The sequence below is a fragment of the Odocoileus virginianus genome, chromosome 19 (genome assembly GCF_023699985.2).
Source record: "Odocoileus virginianus isolate 20LAN1187 ecotype Illinois chromosome 19, Ovbor_1.2, whole genome shotgun sequence".
Taxonomy (NCBI): Eukaryota; Metazoa; Chordata; class Mammalia; order Artiodactyla; family Cervidae; genus Odocoileus; species Odocoileus virginianus.
In genome coordinates this window covers 26,509,094-26,530,788 of record NC_069692.1, presented here as the reverse complement: position 1 = coordinate 26,530,788, position 21,695 = coordinate 26,509,094, and the positions used below count along the sequence as shown (strand labels likewise).

At 39.3% G+C, this 21,695-nt stretch overlaps 1 protein-coding gene across 3 annotated transcripts in view; it reads right to left on the bottom strand.

The window, feature by feature from the left end:
- Positions 1 to 21,695, bottom strand: part of PDSS2 (decaprenyl diphosphate synthase subunit 2) — a 254,362-nt gene that overhangs the window by 18,801 nt on the left and 213,866 nt on the right. For all 3 annotated transcript variants that reach the window (XM_020892367.2, XM_070450019.1, XM_020892368.2), the window contains one exon: positions 8,780 to 8,812. In XM_020892367.2, coding sequence (XP_020748026.1) covers positions 8,780 to 8,812 — 33 coding nt within the window. The remainder of the gene's footprint in view (positions 1 to 8,779; positions 8,813 to 21,695) is intronic.

Here is a 21,695-nt window from a genome sequence, read left to right as displayed (position 1 = left end):
CATTCATTCAATAGTAGTTCAGCATATATTTATTGGGTACCAGTATGTGGCAGGAACTGTGTTAGGCTCTCAGGATATAAAACCAGACACGATTCCAGGCTTACAGCTAAGAACTCCTCTTCATCAACAATCTAAGTTTGCCTTAGCTTCCTAATAAATGTGAGATATTATGCAGACATGTAATTTTTCAAGAACCAGAAATTCAAAATTATAAACCTAAGTATGGGAGAGATTGCCCCACTAAATATTATTGTTATAAACAAAATAATTCAATATTTTATATATAAAATTAGAGATGAAAGGCCAATAAGCTAGAAATATATGACATAAAGAAAAATAAAGAAGATTTATAACTGCTTTGAGGATTGAATTAAAAGAATATCAATAATATTTGGGCAAACAGCTGAGAGGGTGGCATTATTTTATGATGTCATAAAGAGGCTTATCACTGACATCATTTAATAATTTTATTCATGGTCCATAAGGGACTAAAGATTATGATCATTAAATCTGTTGATGCCCCTGAAGTGTGTGGGACTGCAAACACCTCAGAGAACGAGAATCTAATTTTAAAATAACATTTAGAAATTAGCGGAATAGATCATCAAAGTAAGATGATAGTTACTGGGGACAAATGCAAAATAATATAATCAGAGACTTGAGGAAGAAAAGAAATAGCTTGATAATAGGGGAACAAATGAATGAATGAATGCCCAGAGGGTGACTGCTCTGCAAAAAGACTTGAGGGTCATAATAAGGCACAACTCTGGCTCTGGAGACTAACTATTGCATGTGCAATTAGAACTTATTTTTGATTAAAAATTTTACATGGTACAAAAGATTTTGGCTTTATTATAAACAGAAATAGATCAATGATTATTTTTCATCATTGATAACTGTATTTTGAAGGAGATTTGGAATCAAAGCAGTAGTTGCAAAAACCAGCTTTAGTAAATTAATTGTTTTGAAAAAAAGATTAAACAAAATTATTCATTATTGCTGGGAAAAAAACCCCAAAACAAAATCCCCCTACGTTTCTGAAGTATGACTGCCAAAAGAAAAATAATTGGTCATATCTGATTTTAAGGAAACAGGGAGTGGAGGATTTAAAAATTTCAGATGGCCGTCCTGACGGTGCCTTTCAGCCCCTGCCCTCTGTGGTGGGCAGGACATCAGTGCTCACCACAGGTTGAGCACAGGGTTTCCTTTTTCATCTGTCTCGACTATTCCCTGGCACCTCAACCACAATTTGAGGCTTGCACAAAAATTCCCAGTGTAAAACATCATATTTCAGAAAACAAACTTCTGATTATCAAAGAGGGAAGTGGGGGGCATAAATCAGGAGTTTAACAAATATACACAACTACATATAAAACAGGTAACCAATAAGGGACTATTGTAAAGCACAGGGCACTATACCCTGTATTTTGTAATAATCTATAAGGGAAAATAATCTGAAAACATGAATAAACATGGATGTGTGTATGTGCATATAAAACTGAATTAGTGTGCTGTACAGCTGAAACTAACACAACATTATATGCTTCAATTAAAAAATTATTTTTAAAAATCCACATTTTCCAGTGAATTCCTTCTACTGCCATAGAAGCAAGGAACTCTTTAGGAGCCTAGGATTAAATTCTGGTTATGAACTAAAAACATGAGTTCAGGAAAGTTATTTTTCGATTCTCAGTAGCTCAGGTAGTAACACAGAAAAATTCCAATTCAAATCAGAGTCTACATTTTTAAAACTGATACCTTTCAGACAAAAAGTTATTATCTTAAGGCCCTTTTTACATTTTACATGTCATGCAGTCTTTATCAAGCATATGAAATTTTATATAATTGCACTCATATGGATTTGGATTTTTTCTTTTAAATTATATTATAAACATCTCATATAATTGGACCACAAATTCTTAATGAAGAAAGAGGGGGGAATGTCATTGCTTCTAGATATTCTCCATAATTATTACAAAACCAGAAATCCTAAATGTTAAGACAGCTTCAAGAGGTTAGAGGAAATGAGAGATTTAGTGCATACAATGATGATGTTTGGAATATTTTACCAAAGGAGCTAATGCAAAGTCCCAGAGTAGGAGAAGGAGCATCTGCGCAAGAAAGGGGTACAGCAAAGAGAAAATACAGCAACATCTGGTCTCTAAATGCGCCAACATGAAAAATTCTCAGAGCCAGTTAGCTAGGGTTATGGGAAAGAACAAGCCGGTTAAAACTCTGCCCCCTCCCCCAAAAAAAATCTGGCTTTGTCAGTAAAGAAAGGACAATAATATCTATAGAAAATTTCCTACACTGGTTCAAAAAAAAATTTTGGATTCAATATGCAGCAAAATGGTTGAAGCAATCTATGGATAATAAATGGGAAGAAATGGCTAAAAGGGCAAGCCGTGGAAAGGAGAACCATGACATGAGAGGAAGTGATGATGTGTGATCATGCAAATGTAAATGTCTGCGGATGGCACAGTTTGCTGCTGGGAGGGGAATTTTAATGTGTACCCTATGCAAATGTGTTTTATAATAAAACAAAATGTGCAAGGCCTGAGGGTGGGGAGGGATGAAGAAGGCAGGGGCTCTAGACACTGCTCCTGAGGCAGGGGAAAGGGCTACTCTGAGACCTGAACAAATTCTGGGAGAGGGGGAACAGCAAAAAACTCCCACTCCTTTCAAAAAGCCTCTCTCACATTTGACTGAGAACTGGATGCCTGATAAACTAACACATGCAAAATCTTTACCAAGTGCTTAACCTTGAGCAACTCTCTGTGCTTCAAGTGAACCTCAGTGGGAAGACACAAAAAACAACTTTCTTTTCTGTACTGAGTCATTGGAAAATTATATGAACTACACACAGTAAAGGCTGGAGATGAATACCAGAAAGCTCCTGCAAACCATTTAGAGTCTTTGCATCAAAATTGGCATGACTGTCAAAGCCCATGTAAGGCCTAGTCCTACACACTTGTGGGAGAATGAGCAGGAGGGTGGCCCACAGGGCTGAGTCTGGTTCTGACCAAGCGATATTTATCCATAATCTGTATATCTGAGGCAATTATTTAAAAGAAATGGAGAAAAGTTCTGTATCCCTGTGATGGAGATATTTTTAAGCCAGCCATCTCGAAAGTGTTAAAAAATTAAAATTGTAGAAACCCGAACCATAGGTGCCATGTTTTGCCTGAAGTGGTAAAAATACCATCTGCCTCAGTCTTTGAGCAGCATGCTTCTTTCAAGGAGCAGTAGGCTAAACTACAGGCATACGCTCAGCTCCAGCTGGGGAAAATACACAGACGTTTGTAGATGTTTTTCTAAGAGTAGCCAACATACTTGTTTTCCTTCAGACACATATATTAAGTTACCATAGCAAACCAAGAGTGAATGTGGCCTGAGACACTTCTCCACAGGTCCCCACACATGTCCATGGATTTCTACAATTCAATAGGTGGCACTCTTCCCTCTAACACTGAACTCAGTCTGCTTGGGGCCAGAAACCTTGGGAACACGGAACAGTTCCCTATTGCCTAAGACAGACACACTCAGGGCTGAACACCAGTCACGTAAAGAAGATCCTCTTTGTACGGCGTATGTGAGCAAAACTGTTGGCACCAGATTTTTGGTCACAATTCACTTCTGGTAAATACATTCTGTCCAATAAAACTTCTGCAGTTTTAACTAGGTAAGTTGGTTATTGTTTTTTCATTTTAGAAGCTGGGTAGAATCACCTTACAGTTAACAGCTTCCACCCCAGGCCAGCCTCAGGTGGATGAGCTTCAGGAGTGGGCAGGGTGCCGGGACTGGTGTTAACCAACTTCCAGAGGCGGGAGAGACTTACTGAAGGGATAGTTGCTGAGCGCTTTAATATCTGTAGATGAAAGGCACTGTCGCAGTGTAAAGCATTCATGATCCAGTTCCATCGCAACAGGAACTCAATTAAGAAGGAATTCAATTTCTTTTCTGAGTGTTTGAGGACACACCACTGTTTTGTTGAGTGTGACTGACACTCTACAGCGATCTAGCAGAGACCGATTTTGATCACCACTTCTACCCTCTCCTCTACTTCCTTGCCGTTCTGAGACTGATAAAGTTGGAGAGATGGCATACGAAGCCAGAGAGCACATGGCCAAATAATCTGTACTTAAAATCTGATTTTTCAGATAAAACTTGGCTTTTGAGAAAATGTTCACCACTTGGAAATAAAGAAACATCCAGCAATAAATAAACTTCATGACGCTCTCTGGAAATGGACACTGAGTTTAAAATGTAGTTTTACAGGTAAACCCACCAGGGGAGCCCTAAGCTGCCAAAGCACGATGCCTGCAACAATCAGCATGAGACCAGGACTTCCCCATGGGCCCATGATACGCAGCGTAAGAGACAGTACTGCAGATACCTCCTGGACGCTTGGTAGAGAAGGATACAATCATTCTACCCGCGGTGCTTGGATTTGGGTCTATGTATGGATAACAGCAGAGAAGGCAATGGCACCCCACTCCAGTACTCTTGCCTGGAAAATCCCATGGACGGAGGAGCCTGGTAGGCTGCAGTCCATGGGGTCGCTAGGAGTCAGACACAACTGAGCGACTTCATTTTCGCTTTTCCTTTTCATGCATTGGAGAAGGAAATGGCAACCCACTCCAGTGTTCTTGCCTGGAGAATCCCAGGGACGGGGGAGCCTGGTGGGCTGCCGTCTATGGGGTCGCACAGAGTCGGACATGACTGAAGTGACTTAACAGCAGTAGCAGCAGCATGGATAACAGGTCTGGGTTAACTGCTGAGATCAAGTTATGCCCTTAAATATCAGCACAGCATCACTTACTCCAGTAGGTGGGTTTCTGTTAGCTGGCATCACAACTATTATCACTGGGTGCTTGGGAAGGCAATCTGAGGGTACTGAACATAGGTATGGACAGTGTCCTAGAGTATACTGACTGTATTGGCTAATTTGAGTCTGTGATCCCCAGTTCCAGACCTCTGAGCTGCCTGCACTTCTAACATCTCACTAATGCAGCCCTCGTCCATAAACATTTGTCAAGCACTCCTGCATGTAAGCCTGTGCTGGGCACAGATGATGCTACGATGGACAAGGCCATTGAAGGCCCTGCCTTCAGGTCTTGCCTTAGTCTACTGGAAAAAGAAACAAAACACAGGGAACTAAATAAAAATTATAATTGTAGATTATGATAAATGTTAAGGAGGAAAAAAACAGAGCAAAGGGGGACTTTTGATAGGAAGGTCTAGGTTAGGTCTGGCTGCATATATTAAATATTAGATCCACCATGCTTGGGTGGATGAAGCAGATGAAGGAATGAATCTGGACCTTAATAGTATATAAGATAAGAATGTTCCCTCTGCCCACCCCCCCCACAGCAAAAGAATGTCTCCTCTCAAATTTGGGCCTGGAAAGTAGAATAGCACTACTGTAACCTGCTCCTCTCATACTAAGGAAACTGAAAGAAAGAAGGTGAAGTTGCTCAGTTGTGTCCAGCTCTTTGTGACCCTATGGACTGTATCCTACCAGCTACAGTACCCATCCTCCTACAGTACCCTACCAGCCCACCAGCTACTGTACCCATCCTCCTACAGTACCCTACCAGCCCACCAGCTACTGTACCCATCCTACAGTACCCTACCAGCCCACCAGCTACTGTACCCATCCTCCTACAGTACCCTACCAGCCCACCAGCTACTGTACCCATCCTCCTACAGTACCCTACCAGCCCACCAGCTACTGTACCCATCCTCCTACAGTACCCTACCAGCCCACCAGCTACTACCCATCCTCCTACAGTACCCTACCAGCCCACCAGCTACTGTACCCATCCTCCTACAGTACCCTACCAGCCCACCAGCTACTGTACCCATCCTCCATCTATGGGATTTTCCAGGCAAGAATGCTGGAAAATATTGTAACCTGCTCCTCTCATACTAAGGAAACTGAGGGGAAACCAAAAAGATTAAGTGACTGATAACAGATTTTGCAGTGAGTTGGTGACAGAGCCATTGCTTGGTTCAGAGTGTTCTATCTGTGTCTCCATTTTCTTTTTTTCCTTTTCTTCTAGTCTCTTTTCCTGGCAGGTGCTTCTGCAATAAGCAATCCTAAAAGAGTTTTCTGAGTCATAAATAAGCAGCAATGATAAGTAATCACTCTATTGCCAAATCATGATGTCACTGCCCTTAATTTTTTTGTTTATAAGTTATTTTCTTTATCATAGTGAAATCCCTGCATTTATCTCCAAGTTAGTTTATTAACCTTCTCAAGCAATCTTCTTATCCCTGCTGATACCTGCAGCTTGTGTCAAAAGCTTTCCTTTCCTTTGTGATTGAAATAAAAAAACCATATACAAGAATTTCTCCTGCAACTAATTGCATGGGTCTTCTATTTTCTTACAACCTCACTCACTCACTCATTCACTATTTGCCAAGGGCCAAGCACTGTGCTAGGCACCGAGTGTACAAATAAGTTACCATCTGAGCCCTCAAAGAGCTCACAGCCTATGATCTTTCTCATAAATGGTCATAATAAACAATGGAGTGAAGCGCAATGACTGAGAGGTGCACGGTGGACTAGAGAATGGAGGAAAGCAGCTCATCCAGCCCAGGGACCCAGGCAGACTTTCTCCTGGAGACGATCCTACATTAGGCCTTACAGAAGAGGCAGGGGAAGCCAGATAAAGGGGGACACTGCTGCATTCCAAGCAGAGGGGACAGCTCGGGTCAAGGCGCAGAGAACAGAAACAGTATGTTTTGTGTAATTTGGTGCCACTGGAGCACAGCGTGGAGGACATGAAGCTGGAGAGTGCCTCCAGGGAGCGAGATCACAGTGCTTTATATGCCATTGTGGTAAGCTTTGAATATGCCTTATAGAAAACATAGGGCCAAGGAAGGCTTCTAAGATGCAGTGTGGAACTGCCAGCCTTGTGGTTTAAATAGACATTTTGGCTGGTGATGGATCTTTGGGGACAAAAGAGAGGCATAGAGAACAGTCACAGGCTTTCTAGTGGTTCAAAGCAGGATGCAGTGTGAGCAATGGAAGAGGCATCAAGAGGAGGGACTGGATTTAAGAAAATGTAGGCAATAAAACTGGTATGACTTGGTTATGGAACATAAGGGTGAAGGGGGTAAGAGCATTTGAGAGTGACTTCTAATTTTCTCACATGGTTCACTGGTGGGATGACAGACAACATCAGGAGACAGAACAAGTAATAAGGACCAGAGATATAACACTAACATTAGACCCTAATGTCAGTGATGGACTTTGGGTTATAAAGATGTATTAATGCAGGTTTACTGATGATAACAGATGTTCCAATATGCTGCAGGACGCTAACAGTGGGGATGGCTATGCTTGTGTGGTGTCAGAGGGTAATGCAAACTTTCTACACTTTTTGCTCAGTTTTGCTATGAACTTAAAAACTGCCTGAAAAATAAAGTACTAAAAAAAAGGTGACCAGAGATGTTGGGAAGATGTTGAGTTCAGTTTAAGACACTTTGAGCATCTCTGCCTGTGGGAGACCATTTATGTATAAGGCTCAAGTAGACATCTAAGAAGGAAATGGCAACACACTCCAATATTCTTGACTGGAGAATCCCATGGACAGAGGAGCCTGGCGGGCTACAGTCCATGTGGTCACGAACAGTTGGATATGACTGAAACGACTTAGCACAGACATCAAAGATAGAGTGACAAACACAGAAGTCTTCAGTATAGAGATACCACTCTTAATCTAATTTTTCTAGAAGCACACATAAGTCTGTGAGACAGAGAAGGAAAGAACCGCACTTCATGCAAAGAAAAGGCATGGAGCCATGGCTGTACACTTCAGGGCTGCCGAGAGAGCACAAGGCTCTGGGTCAGCCTTGGAGCGATCACTGGGGGGTCCAGCTGTCCCAGCGCAAGCACAGCTCTTTCAGGTCCCATCTCGTCCTCCTCGTCTTTGGAGTACAGGTGTGCTCACGCTCTGGCTATGCTTGACTGTTGTAAAAACCAGATGGTTAGCATGTTCCTTTATTCAAGCAGCTGTACGCACCCCACACACCTGCGAAAATACTTCATTTGTTCCTCAGGAGAAAACCCAAGTGTGTTCAAAGGCTTGCACAGGTGCGCTGAAATCCAAAATCCCACAGCAGTGTTTGAACAAGGCTATGTGTCAAAATGATCTGCGGAGCCTTTTTTTCAAACCCTTCCATCCTGCCCCTGGCCTGCTCTGCCTACCAGGGAATTGTGAAGTTGGTGAAAGAGGTATGATGCTGTGGTAACCCAGGCATGTATGTTTTCAAAAGCTCCACAGGTTATATGAAAACTACTGCCTCTAGGAATCCAAACCTGCCCTGTATGGTGCTTCCCAGGTATTACCTGAAGATGCTAAAAGCTCTTTTCCATAGTCCAAAGACATCTTTCCAGCAATGGTCAGTGATCTTACCCAGTTAATTTTTCCTCATGGAACTTACCACCAGTTGACATTATATTATGTATCCATTTAGTTGTTTATTAATCACCTCCTCAACTAGCTTGTAAATGTCATGAATGAAAGAACTGATCTGGTTCACTCTCCTATTCTTGACGCCTAACACAGTGTCTGGAAAGAAGTAGGCATTAACTAAATAAACTTACCATTAAATGAATCCTATTTCACCTGTTAATGCCTGTTACTTCACAGGGAAGGTCCCTTAGTTTTGAATGTGATGCTTTTCTTTTGATTTTTCAAATATAAATAAAAACCAAATAGCAAATAGAAATGTATAAAACTGCATAGAATGCACAAAATCTACCTACCTTAGCATAGTCTAATCTTCCTTTCTCTTGAGCCTAAAATAGAAAAGAGGGGAAAATCAATTAGTTCTTTTAAAGTCACTTAGTATTTCTATAACTTTTGCTTCTCAAAGAACAAGCCAACTTTCTTCCCCTTCTCCACTTCCTCTTCTATCTCTACACAGTATGTAGTGAAACATACATATGTATGTATGTATATACATATACACAGAACTCTCAAACGTATTGAAGAGTTGAAAGATCAGTACCACGAGCACACTTATATATTCTAGGTTTGATAGTGGCAGATACCATGACTCCTCATTCCTTTATGCCTCAGCAAACATCTTGTAAGCACAGGACAAGTCATACATGATCACTTTCAAATGAAAAAAAAAAAAAAAACTAACAATAATGCCATACCATCTGATATACAATCCATATTCACATTTCTCCAGTTGTCCCAAGAATATATTTTATTTTAACTTTTCTTCTCAAACTAGAATTAATCAAGACTCACACATTGCATTTGGCTTTTATCTCTATTTTGCCTTTTAAATCTAGACTAGCCCTTCCCCATTTTTTAAGAAATGAAAATAAAAATCATTAACTTTTTTCATGGAAATAACTGACTTTTTGAGGAGACCACGGCAGCTGTCGTATAAAATGTCTCTCTCTTATTATTATCACTTTTTTCATTGTGTCATTTGCTTACAAGCTGAAAGTTGGGTCTGAAAAGGCTTGCTTAGATTTAGGTTAAACATTTTTTGCAAGAAAATCTTCTATGGAATATTATATACTTCAACTGCATCAATTCAGGAGGCACTAAACGTCAGGCTCTCCTGTATCTCAGTAATGCTATAAGTTTGATCACTGGGTTTAAGTGGTGACTATCAGATGGTTTCACTGTAATGACATATTTCCTTCTGTACAATTAGTAAGTAATCTGTGGATTCATTTTTCCCCCCACTCCCTTTGGCATAATTTTTAACACGTTGTATTGTGCAAAAGGCCCCCACTTCCATCCCACCGTCACCAGGGATGAGGAGAGGGAAGAAAGCTGGAGGTGAGGAGACATCCTATATAAGGTAAAATTTTAATATTTTTAGTTATTAAAAAGCAATTTGAAATTAAAACATACTCAAAAGCGTTATTTATCACATCTGAACATGACAGAGACAACCAATGTGTTAATCTTTGCTGGCAGGTTAGCTCATCGTCTGTGGACTTGAGAGCAAAACTCCTGCACCTCTGCACGGAACAGAGCCCTGCAACTTCCAAACAGGCTAGGTCTTGAGACCATGTTTTTTCTGAGGCCAAAATGACACTATACAGATAATGACACTAAATGTGGGCAGATTACTTACATGAGAGAGAATGAGATCTTTATAACATTAGTTTAAAATCTTTTTGCTTCTTCATAATCTTAAAAAAATTTATCCTAAGAGGCCTAATTTTGTTTTTCTTATTTTCATGAAAAGCAACTGCTAATAAGATACTGCTCATGTATAGCTTTTGACACCATCACAAATGAGTTAGTTAAAACTGGGACTTCGGTTTTAATATTTCAGTGAAACAAAGAGCCTCTGCAACCTATGTACTGTAAAAAAGAATTTGTGGCTTTCAATCTGTTCTTCAAAGATGTTTTTGGGATCTAAGATTTTCAGTGAACTAAGAAGGGTTTGAACTTAGTCCTGAGATGTAATATACCAGCAGGAATAAGAGTCGGTTCTTGCAGATATTTTAAAATGAGGCTCATTCTCTCTGCTTGGGTATTTTATATCTACTGTCCAGGGACAGACTTGTCTTTTCCCCAAGTTAAAACAATTCTGTCAAAAAACAAACAAACAAGTCTGTCTACACTGAAATCTCTCTCCCAACACTGTAACTTCTGCAGGCAGGGTGTGGAACCCAAGAACATCTGCATGGTGCACTCATGACCTAGCTACTCACTTTGATATCATGCAAATATGAACTGGCTTTGATCTCATGAATAATCCATGGCTTGTGACCAAAACTTCAGCAGCAGCGTTTCACAATATGCTTAGTCTTCAAGTTCTCAAATTCTCACCTGTCTCCCAAATTCACTTTGAGTTAAGGGGTATCTGACATGGAGGCTGATTCTGTGGCCACCAGTTTTCCACCTTTTCAATTGCTCGTCCTTTCCCTCGTCTCTTGCCGGGTTTCTCAGGCAAGGGTTGTCTCTTGCATGGGTTTCTCAGGCACAGCATTTTTCCAGTAATGCACAAACTGGGAGCCCTACGGAATTAAACTATCAAACAACTCATTTCTGTAATGTGTCAGCCATTTCCTCACTACTTTTAGTCATGTTTCTGTTCTACCTCCCTCCTCTTCATTCTAGCACTTTCAACATTCTCATCTTACAGTGTTTAACATAAAGGGCATGTGAGAAGTGTTGAAAGTGGTATCTGTTGAAAGTTTGAAAGCTGAGTACCTTTCATATCTTAATGTTGCAGGGTAAAGTGCAGAGAAACTATAATTTACAACGATGGAGGTGGCCTTTTCCTTTTGGAGGTACTGAGCCATTTCCCCAATCGTCCCAGAAAAAAAAATTCAGTTTCTTCAGATAGTAATAGTGACTATAATGCTATTTACAGATAAAGACATCTAGACTAGTCTCATCACATACCTTGCTTATAAACTAATCATCTTAGAGAATTCTATTATTTTGAAGTACTTGTGCTTTAATCAGCCACAAGCTATTTTCCTTTTTTTAAAAAAAATTGAAGAGTTGATTTACAATATAATTTCAGTTTCAAGTGTACAGGATTCAACATTTTTATAGAATCACATGCGTGCTAGGCCCCCACCTCCATCCTACCAGCGAAGTTGCTTCAGTGGTAGCCAACCTTTGCAGCTTAAGGTCTGCAGCCTGCTGGGCCCCTCTGTCCATGGGATCCTCCAGGCAAGAACACTGGAGTGGGCTGCCATGCCCTCGTCCAGGGGGATCTTCCTGATCCTGGGACAAAACCCATTTCTCCTGTGGCTCTTGTGTGGCAGGTGGATTCCTTACTGCTGAGCCACTGGTGAAGCTAACCCCCACCCCCCCTTTTTTTTTTCTTTTTTTAATAGAATCACAGCTATTTTCAAACCTTCTCATTTTATTTTGTATTCCTAGCTTGGCTACCACCTTTTACATGGTGGAGATATCCTTTGCTGGGAATGATGGCAAAGAAACACCATGTTATGTAAATCCCTATTTAACATCAGCTCTTAAATGTTTTGAAAGCTGAGAGACTAGAACCCTACATACAATGACAGCATGACAGCCACAGCCAACACAACCCGAACAAACTGTAACTGCTGATAATGCTGCTCACCTGAATGTCCTTTTTATTTTGTCACAACAAACGTTCAAGTCTTGTGAAGACCATTTCATCCTTGACTGTTTTAGCTTGTACATAAAAGTATCATTTATTTTATAAAATAAAATACTATAAATAATTAGATCTTTATAGGTATATAATATATATTTCCAGCTGCTATGTGAGTTAATATCCATGTATGCCAGACACACACCTGAAAGTACACTCTGATATAAAAAAATTTTTTTTTCACAAAAAGCTTTTAGAGCTTATAAAATACAGCAAATTAGAAACAAATGCACATGGTTTAATCCTGTACATAAATAACATTTCTTATGGAATGTTACCAATTCTTTCAGCTTATAAAACAGTTAGTTTGGGAAGGGCCATGGTTTCTGTTTCATCTGACGGTGCTCATTCATTCAATACTTGTCCACTGTGTACCTGATGGGTGTTAGATATTGCTCTGCCACCAGAGACACAGCAAGGAACAGAACAAATAAATATCTCTTCCTCTAGGGGGTTGTATAATCTTATTTTCACATACAATCTCCCTCTAGAACTTAAGCTCCTTGAGAATATGGACATTTTCTCTCCTGATCATAACTGTATTCCATGTCTAGAACAGTGCCTATAGATAGGAGATGGTCAGTATCTGGTGAAAGAGTGAATAAATGGATAAATGCTTCTTCTTAATAAGAGCTGGTTATATACTGTTTATTCAGGAGACTTACAGAACAAAGTTCATATCATTCCTAGTTCTAGGAAAGCTGGGTGTTTAGATTCAGTCAGTATACAGTTAATGGGGAGTCAATATCTGGTGTCTTAAAAATAATTTTTACTCATATTGAACAATACTGTATTTTGATTTTATTACTCAACTTCTATTTAGAAGTAAGCTGAAGATGGAAATCTATAAAAAATAAATTCAAGAAATTTGTGAAACTCAACAAAAGAAAACAACAGAGAAAAATAATCTACCAAGCTTCTCATAGATGCAGCGGTTTAGAGTAATTAAGAGTTTCAACCTTGACAACAGTGACTGAAAAGAAAAGAGCCCTAATGGAGGTCATGAGACCTCAGATTTCAAATGTGCACCTCCAAACCTCAACTGGTAAGCAGGCCCTGTCTATGGAGGGAAACTGGTGGCCTAAGCTCTTAACTGTGACCACTTTAAGAGGCACTGTGACCTCCTGGGAAATGGATATGCTGGGAGCCAGAAAATACGGTTTCAGGTCCATACTAGGATAGCACCTCAAGTAATTTTAAATTTTTACATGTAAAATAAGTGTACTGGGTCAGACCAGGTGTTCCCAAGCACTGGCCTGGCTGTATCAGAATCACCTGGGCAACCTGTTGAAAATGCAGGTCCTCAATACCCTAGCCCTGAATTCTGAGTCATTTGAGGGTCACTGATGTGGGCTATGCCTAACATCCTGCTTCTGTATGCATCAGTGTTTATTTCAAAGGCTAAAAAGAGAACAACTATACAAACTCTGTAAGTCTCAAGGAGAATGGAGTGCTGTAACTTTATCCCCCTCTTTTTTTGACATCTGCCACTTACCATGTATATTTCTAGCAGAGCAAGATATTAAAATAACTTTCTCACTGGGGCCCAAAATAGGCTGATATAAAATAAATGCAGACTGTATTTCAACAGCCGGCAGCCCTGAACCTCTTCCTGCCGCACTGTTCATCTCCAGAAGCCACTGTAAATTCTGCCACGCACGCCAATTCCCTGAGGGCTTCATTACTTGGGTCTTTAAAAGGGATTCACTCATCCTGTGGCTCTTGGAGGTGTGCTTTTTGTCAATCCAGGTCATGAGAAGAGAAAGTAATTTTTCCCGGTCTTTAGCAGTTCACAGAGAATGTGTGGTTTGAACCTTGTTTTATCTTAAAAAAAAAAAAATGTGAAAACAGACCAGTTGCGTGCCAGCGCTCCTGACACGGAAGGCCTCCTCTGACAGCTACAGTGAGCGCTGCAAAACAGTATTCCACACCAGAGCAAACAAAGCCAGTGCTCTTATTGAGAGGATGCACAGAGGGATTAATTCCAAAACGTTTATATACCAGCCTCTGCAGACCAAAGGCAGACAGATTCCCTGTTGGTGAGTAATGGATGTACAATGTGGTCTTTTACTTTAAGAAACAAATGCTTTTTTATAAGTGAGGTAACAAAGAAGGATTGGATGACATAAATGAAATGCTTCTAGTTTCTAACTACTATTATCTGGACTTGAAAACTGGATACGGAAAAACCTTTTTCTAAAAGCAGAAAACTAATATTCCACAGCAGGGAGTGCAGAAATTGCTAGAGATGGATCATCTCTACTTATCATGTTATTCTTCTCCAATGCTACCAGTTTATGTTTTAGAATAACAATTTAAAAAATAAGATTCTCATCTTAAACCGTCAAGAAAAACTAACTTTCTTTTAAAATTTTTTAGTTGAAAGGACATAAAGAACACCCATTTGCTCTCCAACTCGACTGGTTAGTTGCCAACATACTGCCGTCTTTGTTTTCTCTCTAAATGATCATTCGCTCACTATGTGGGATTAAGTTATAGACATAACGATGTCTCATTTCTAACTATGTCCCTCAGCATTTATCTCATAAAAACAACATTTTCTCCTACACAATTACAAACCCATGACCACATCTAATAATTTTAACATTTATTATTTAATATAATGTCCATATTCAAAATTTCAAGTCCAACCAGTGGAGTCCTTTAGAGGTATGTTTATCCCAATTTAAGATCAAATTAAAAATCACACATTACCTTTGGATGTCACAGGTTTTTAATCTCTTCTAATCTACAACAGTCTCCACACCACCACCTTTTCTGTCTTTTATAATATGTCATTTTAAAAAGGAATCCATGTTAGTTGCTCTGCAGAATATCCCTTATCCTGGACTTGTTTTCACATGATTAGATTTAGGTGAAGATATTTTTGAAAGACAGCTACATGGATGATGCTGTACACTTCTCCATTACATTAGGAGTTATACAGTATCAGCTGTCTTATTATTGGTGAGACCAAGTTTGTTCACTTCTCCCCTTTGTCTTCACTAAGTAAACTGTAAGGGTACTTTGAGTCCCTGTGATTATTTGGTTTCTTTACTAACTATTCATCCAATTGTTTTAACCAATTATTCACTAATGATTCTTGTTTGAATAAAAGATTACATTGGTGGCTGCAAAAATAAAAAAGATAATAATAATATTTTAAAGGTCTGCTGTGGTACTGCCAGAAATATCACTGACTCCTTCAGAGAAAAGGAATTTCAGGTCTTACTGAAAACAAATTCGCTTTGCATTTGCATTGGTATGAAGATGTGTAATTTAGTATGTATATATAAGATCTATTGGTGGACAGAACTGGACTGCGTAGGTACCTGATTTTACCATCCCTCTCCAGGGAAAGCTATTTTTTGAGGCAAATGTGAATGTCCACGGAATTAACTTCTTGTATTCTCTTCCTTCCTCTTCAGTGTAAAAGGAAGAAATACACAGATGAGGAAGGCTATGGTACTCCACTAGGGCTTCCCAGGTGGTGCTGGTTAAAGAATCTGCTTGCCAATGCAGACAGACATAACAGATGCAGGTTGACATAACAGACACAGGTTGACCTAACAGACACAGGTTCGATTCCTGGGTTGGGAAGATCCCCCGGAGGAGGAAATAGCAACCCGCCGCAGTATTCTTGCCTGGAGAATCCAATGGACAGAGAATTGTGATAAGCTACAGTCTGCAGGGTTGCGGAGTCAGACCCGACTAAAGTGCCATAACACATGGTACCCCATTAAAAAAGAGCAGAGGCTTTTATTACCTACATGATAAATCTCTCTCTCTTCAGAAGTCCTGTTATTGCTTTTAAGCCATTTTTCTTACCATGCTTCTCTTGGAATCCAGAAGAGATGTGAAATATAAAATTACAGTTTGACTAAGAAAAAAAAAAAATCTACCTGAATCTCAGAAAGGCCATGAGCAAGGAAATGAGGCTGACAGAACTGAGTTGCTTCCTCCAGTAGCTATATCCCAAGGTGATGGCCAGGTCCCAAGGTGATGGTCACCAACCCTGATGGTGTACTCCAAGCTCACTGTGTCAAAAACCAAACTTATACCAATGTTCCCACTTAACTTTCCTATTTTTATTAACAGCACAATTCTTCCTGTTATCCAAGTTCTATATCCTGGTTTTGGCCTCTGACCACCCCTCACTAGTAAACATCTGCCAGCTTCTTTCTGTCATATCAATTTTCAGGTCCAATATATTTCCTCTCTAAAGTGAATTTTATAACTAATCTCCTTACTTTTCCATTCTCATTGCCAACACGCTGATTAGGACTTTCCCCCTGCACTTATCAACAGATTCCCCACAACTCTGACTACAGTATTTATAGTAATTTTCTTGCTCTTCTGATTCTATATAATGTAGTCAGATATACCTCTCTAAAACACATTTCAAACCTTGAAATTATCTGGCTCAAAAACTTTCAGTTTCTGATCCATGACTTCTGAATCAAGTTCACTTTCTACAAACATCCAAAAGTCTTATTTTTTCAACTGGGGCAAAATTCACATCATGAAAAATTCACCATTTTACTCAATGACATTTAGTACATTCACAATGTTGTGCAACCATTACCACTATCCAGTTCCAGAAGATTTTTGTCATGCTGGAATATGTATCAATACTTCATTCCTTTTAATGGCTAGATAATAATCCATTGCATGGACTCATTATCCATTCATCATTTGATGGGAACTGAGTCATTTCCGTTTTTTGGCTACTGCTATACATGTTTCTGTTTGACCCAGAGGCTTTAAGTATAGCCATTATGTACTATTTGGCAATTCTTCATCTGTCTCTACACTGCCCTATGTTTTTTGTCCTCCATCCAAATTACAGTGGTTTTTTTTTCTCTTTGAATACATGGCACACTTGCCCATCTGCAACTGTTCTTCACGGCTTCTGTCGTGTAGGAAGCCCTCACTCCCATCTTCATTGTTAAGCTTTTCTTCAAGGACTATCTCAGATATCACTTACTTTACAAACCCTTTCTTGACATTTTTCAACCAGATTCAAACTCTCTTTTCTCTGAGCTGCCCAAATGGCATCAATTACAGTATTCCTTACATTTGTTTCTCTTAACAAGGCCACAGACAACCTTCAGACAACTTACTGCTGTATCTCCTAGATTCAAGCACTTTGTTTCCTTAAGTGCATCAGAAAACCTTAAGAAGTATTTTAATTTAGGAGATAATTAGAGCCATTTCATAGTCTTTGTGGTCTCCTTTCAAATGCCTATACTCTACATGGTAGAGGATGTTGTCAGTATTACTCCTTTTGAAACTACTAAAAAATAACATAAGTAATTAGAAAAATATCATATGGCATTAATGAGGAATCTCTGAATGTGTACCTTCTCTTTTGTTTAAGAATATACATGTGTTATGTTTGTGCACACCATCCTTTTCTAGCAATTTGTTTTGGATGTTTTATTTTTTGAATAAAAAGTAGGATAGCTAGGGACAAGTGAGTTATAGTTTAGTGCTGGTAGTATGTATTCACTTAAAGGTATTTTGTGGATGGCTATGACAGTGTCAGAATGTCACAAGCCTAAGTGACATTTCAGTACTTTCAGACATAGCCAAGAAAAAAATTATCATAATTCTTATTTCTTATTGTAATGGCAGCAGGAAACTAGAAGGATCATTAAAAATAAAGCATGCTGACCTACAATAGCCCCTGGACTCCCTGAGAGAGTCAGAGCTCTGTGGTTCTCTGAAAGATTCTAACTTTCTTTTATTAGGAATCAAAATGATAGCTGAGTAATGACTTCACTTCCCTAGGGTGAATCACCCATTCACTATCAGTATTTCTACCTGATCATTATTTTTCAGCAGCTACAAATTTAAATTTAAAATTAAGGTAGGGAGGGATCTGTAGAATTTAGTATGGAGACATTGCTCAACAAATATCTTTCAGCTGTTTCTGATCTGGTTTGGGGCTCTGAACTGCCTCTTACAGAAGTGCATAGTGTGTGTACTGTGGGTGCAATGGAAGAGTGCCTTCCAAGCTTAAGACTTGGGGAGGAGGAGGAAGTTGGACAGAGTGATATGAAAAATTCCAGAGGTGCTCTGATTCTCGGCTTTGCAGTGATGCTGAATGGGCACTAAGGGCACCCTCTTCCCTTCCTTGTCTAGTCATTAATTCTCACTCTCCCTAAGCAGGAAATTGAAAAGGTAGATGGGACTCAAACCTACCTGAGCAGAGCAAGGAAATAATTTTATATGTGACAATAAAAAATCATAATTGTCTTTCATCACTGGGAGCAAGATGTTTCTATTTCTCAAAGGTGTCAAAGGTAGTATTTAGCTTCTAAGCCTGATAAATATATTTTCTTACAATGCATCTCTTGTTTAAGAGTTTTTAAAAAAAGAAATTTTTTAGATTTGAGAGCTGAAAGGGACCTTAGAAATTATCTAGTTCAATGCCATCATTTTACAAAAAAATAATAAAAAAGATGTTAAAGACAGTGATTAAGGTAAACAGATGCTAGCGGAGCCCAATCCAGAATCTAGGTCTCCCAAATCCTGGTCCTCTATGGGCCATTTCTGTTAATGCCACCTTGACTATTTCTACTTAACAAAACACGCTGCCACCAGTTTTGTCCCCAGAAGACTACACCACACACACTTTCTGACAAATACTAGTGGATGCCTGGGGCTTCCTCAGTGGCACTAGTGGTAAAGAACCCACCTGCCAGTGCAGGAGACATAAGAGACACAGGTTTGATCCCGGGGTCTGGAAGATCCCCTGGAAGAGGGCAGGGCAACCCACTCCAGTGTTCTTGCCTGGAGAATCCCAAAGACAGAGGAATCTGGAGGGCTACAGTCCACAGGGTCCACAAAGAGTTGGACACGACTGAAGCGACTTAGCACGCACGCACAATTGGATGACTGCTCCAAGTGAGTCATTATGCAAGTACCATTGGTAATTCAAAAGTAAATTCACTATTATCCTTAAGAATCTTACAATAAAATTCAAAACCTGGGGGAAGAAAGTATCATAAAAATGCAGAGGAGAAAAATATCACAGGAAGTTGGAAAGAGAGCACTAGAAGTAATTTCAGGATTAATAAGTAGCCTCCTTGAGATTGAGGATAGAACGTCCCTCTCAAGTGTTATGCAGATTGTGTTCCCTAACTCTGACTAGAGGATATGCACAGATCAAGATCATTATCATAGACAGCTTTATATAAACATGATATGACTTAGAAAATTAAAATAAACTCAAGTAAGGAGTTTTTTAACCTGAAGACTGTTGCTCCTTGCATGACAGAAACTAACTTCTTACATTTCTTATTTGCTTCAGATGAATTCATCTTTTTTTCTTCTGTGACCCTGTTCATGACTCAGACATGTAGATATAAGAAGGGCCTAAAGGCACTGAGGTGAGGAATAAACTGCTAGTTTTTCCTGAAGGATGAGGATTTAGAGATGATCACAGGAGACCTAGGTTGATGGACATAACCCTGTTTGCTCATGGGTTTCATCTCAGCAGAGTTTACTGACCTCTGGACAATCTAGTTAATTTACTAGAGTTAATGCCTAGATGGTGGTTTAGTTGCTAAATTGTGCCTGACTCTTGCAACCTCATGGACTGCAGCCTGCCAGGCACCTCTGTCCATGGGATTTTCCAGGCAAGAATACTGGAGTGGGTTGCCATTTCCTTCTCCAGAGGATCTTCCTGACCCAGGAATCGAACCCAGGTCTCCTGCATTGCAGGAAGATTCTTTACCAATTGAGCTATGAGGGAAGTTACCTGAGTTAATGCCTAAGGCATAGGCTATTTGGAAAGCATATCCCTTTGAACTGTAAATCAAGTTGAAGGTAACGATTTGGGGATATTTCACCAGCTGTTTAGGAAATCCTGGACTCTCCTGTAGTCTATATTTACAACTCTGTAAGCTTGCAAAGACACTAAGAGTTAAATATGTCCCTTTTCTGTGAAGCTTCTTTAAAATTCTTATCTGTGTTACTCATATACATATTATATATGTATATATGTGAATAGCCAACTGAGATTTCATAGCTTTCATTTAACATATTTAGCTGGATCTTTTCAACCAAAGTATATAAATCTGCAATGTATTCTAATGTAACCCAATTAGAGTTACTAACGCCATCTGTATATATATATTTTTGGTTCAGCTGTCAAAAAGCATACAAATACAATCCTTGTAATACAATATTCAATAGTTGTATAATGTTTCTTTTTACTATACTTCATTTAACTTTTTTCTATTTTCAAGAGGATCAATTTTCATTTTCTTCCTTTTACAATTAGTATCTTACTACATATTTTAACATATAAGTCTTTGCCCACATCTCTGATATTTTTCCTGGGATTCATTATTAGAAGTGCAATTACTATAGCAAAGTATATAAAATCTTAAACTAAAGGTTTAAAAATAAAAACAAACATATGTATAGTAATTAAAGACTCGAACAGCACAAGGCTTCTAACAAAATATCCTATCACTCTTCAGACCTTGTCTGTCTCATTTTTCCTCTCTTTGGCTAGTTCTTCTTCTTTTTTTTTTTTTTTTGGCTAGTTCTTCTATCTTCAAGTACTGTTCTTTCTTGATTTTTAAGTTTCAGACATTATCTATTGACCCTATTATGATAACAGGAATAATTAAATTTCTTATATGGCCAAGCACATTCCTCTCCCTTACCCTCTCCTCAGCGATTGTATTTTTTGGTTTAAATTAGTATTTGGTATTCATATTTTTAGGGTATATAAATATTATTCTCTAAGCCATGTAAAGTATTATGATTACATTTCCTTTCTTATACATTAAAATTTTTTCACTATAGCTAAAAACTGCCTCATTTTTTTTTTCCATTTATTTTTATTAGTTGGAGGCTAATTACTTTACATCATTACAGTAGTTTTTGTCATACATTGAAATGAATTAGCCATGGATTTACATGTATAAACTGCCTCATTTAATTTCACATGTTTAATGCGGCTGTTTAAAGAAGTGGACCCCACACTGATAGAAACTGTTAGCAGTGATAGATGAGGTACGCAGGCGCCTCCCCTGGATTCTGGGTGGGCTTGTGATTATTTTCAAAGGAGACCATGAAGACGAGAGGTGACACCAGAGGCTGGTCATAGAAGAAAACGCGGCCTCTGCCTTCTTTGCTGGAAGGACGCTCGGTGTTTGGAGTTCTGAGTTGGCAAGTAAGTAGTCTGACTACTCCGAGGCGGCCATTTTGTGAGAAGCCAAGCTAAGTTGGGGGGGGGGGGGGATGTACGAATACTTGGGTTGGTAAAAAACCTCGTTTTCTTGACAGCCCATCCCAAGTGCCAGATGTGACTAGAGTCTCCAAATGATTCCAGTCTCCAGCATCACTGAATCACCTCCAGCTTCTGAGTCTTTCTGCCTGAGGTCCCAGACATCATGGAGCAGTCATCCCCTCTGTGCACTGTCCAAATTCCATCCATGAACATAATAAAATCGTTATTATTATTATTATATTTTTTTGGCCAGGCCGTGCAGCATGTGGGATCTTAGTTCCCTAACCAGAGA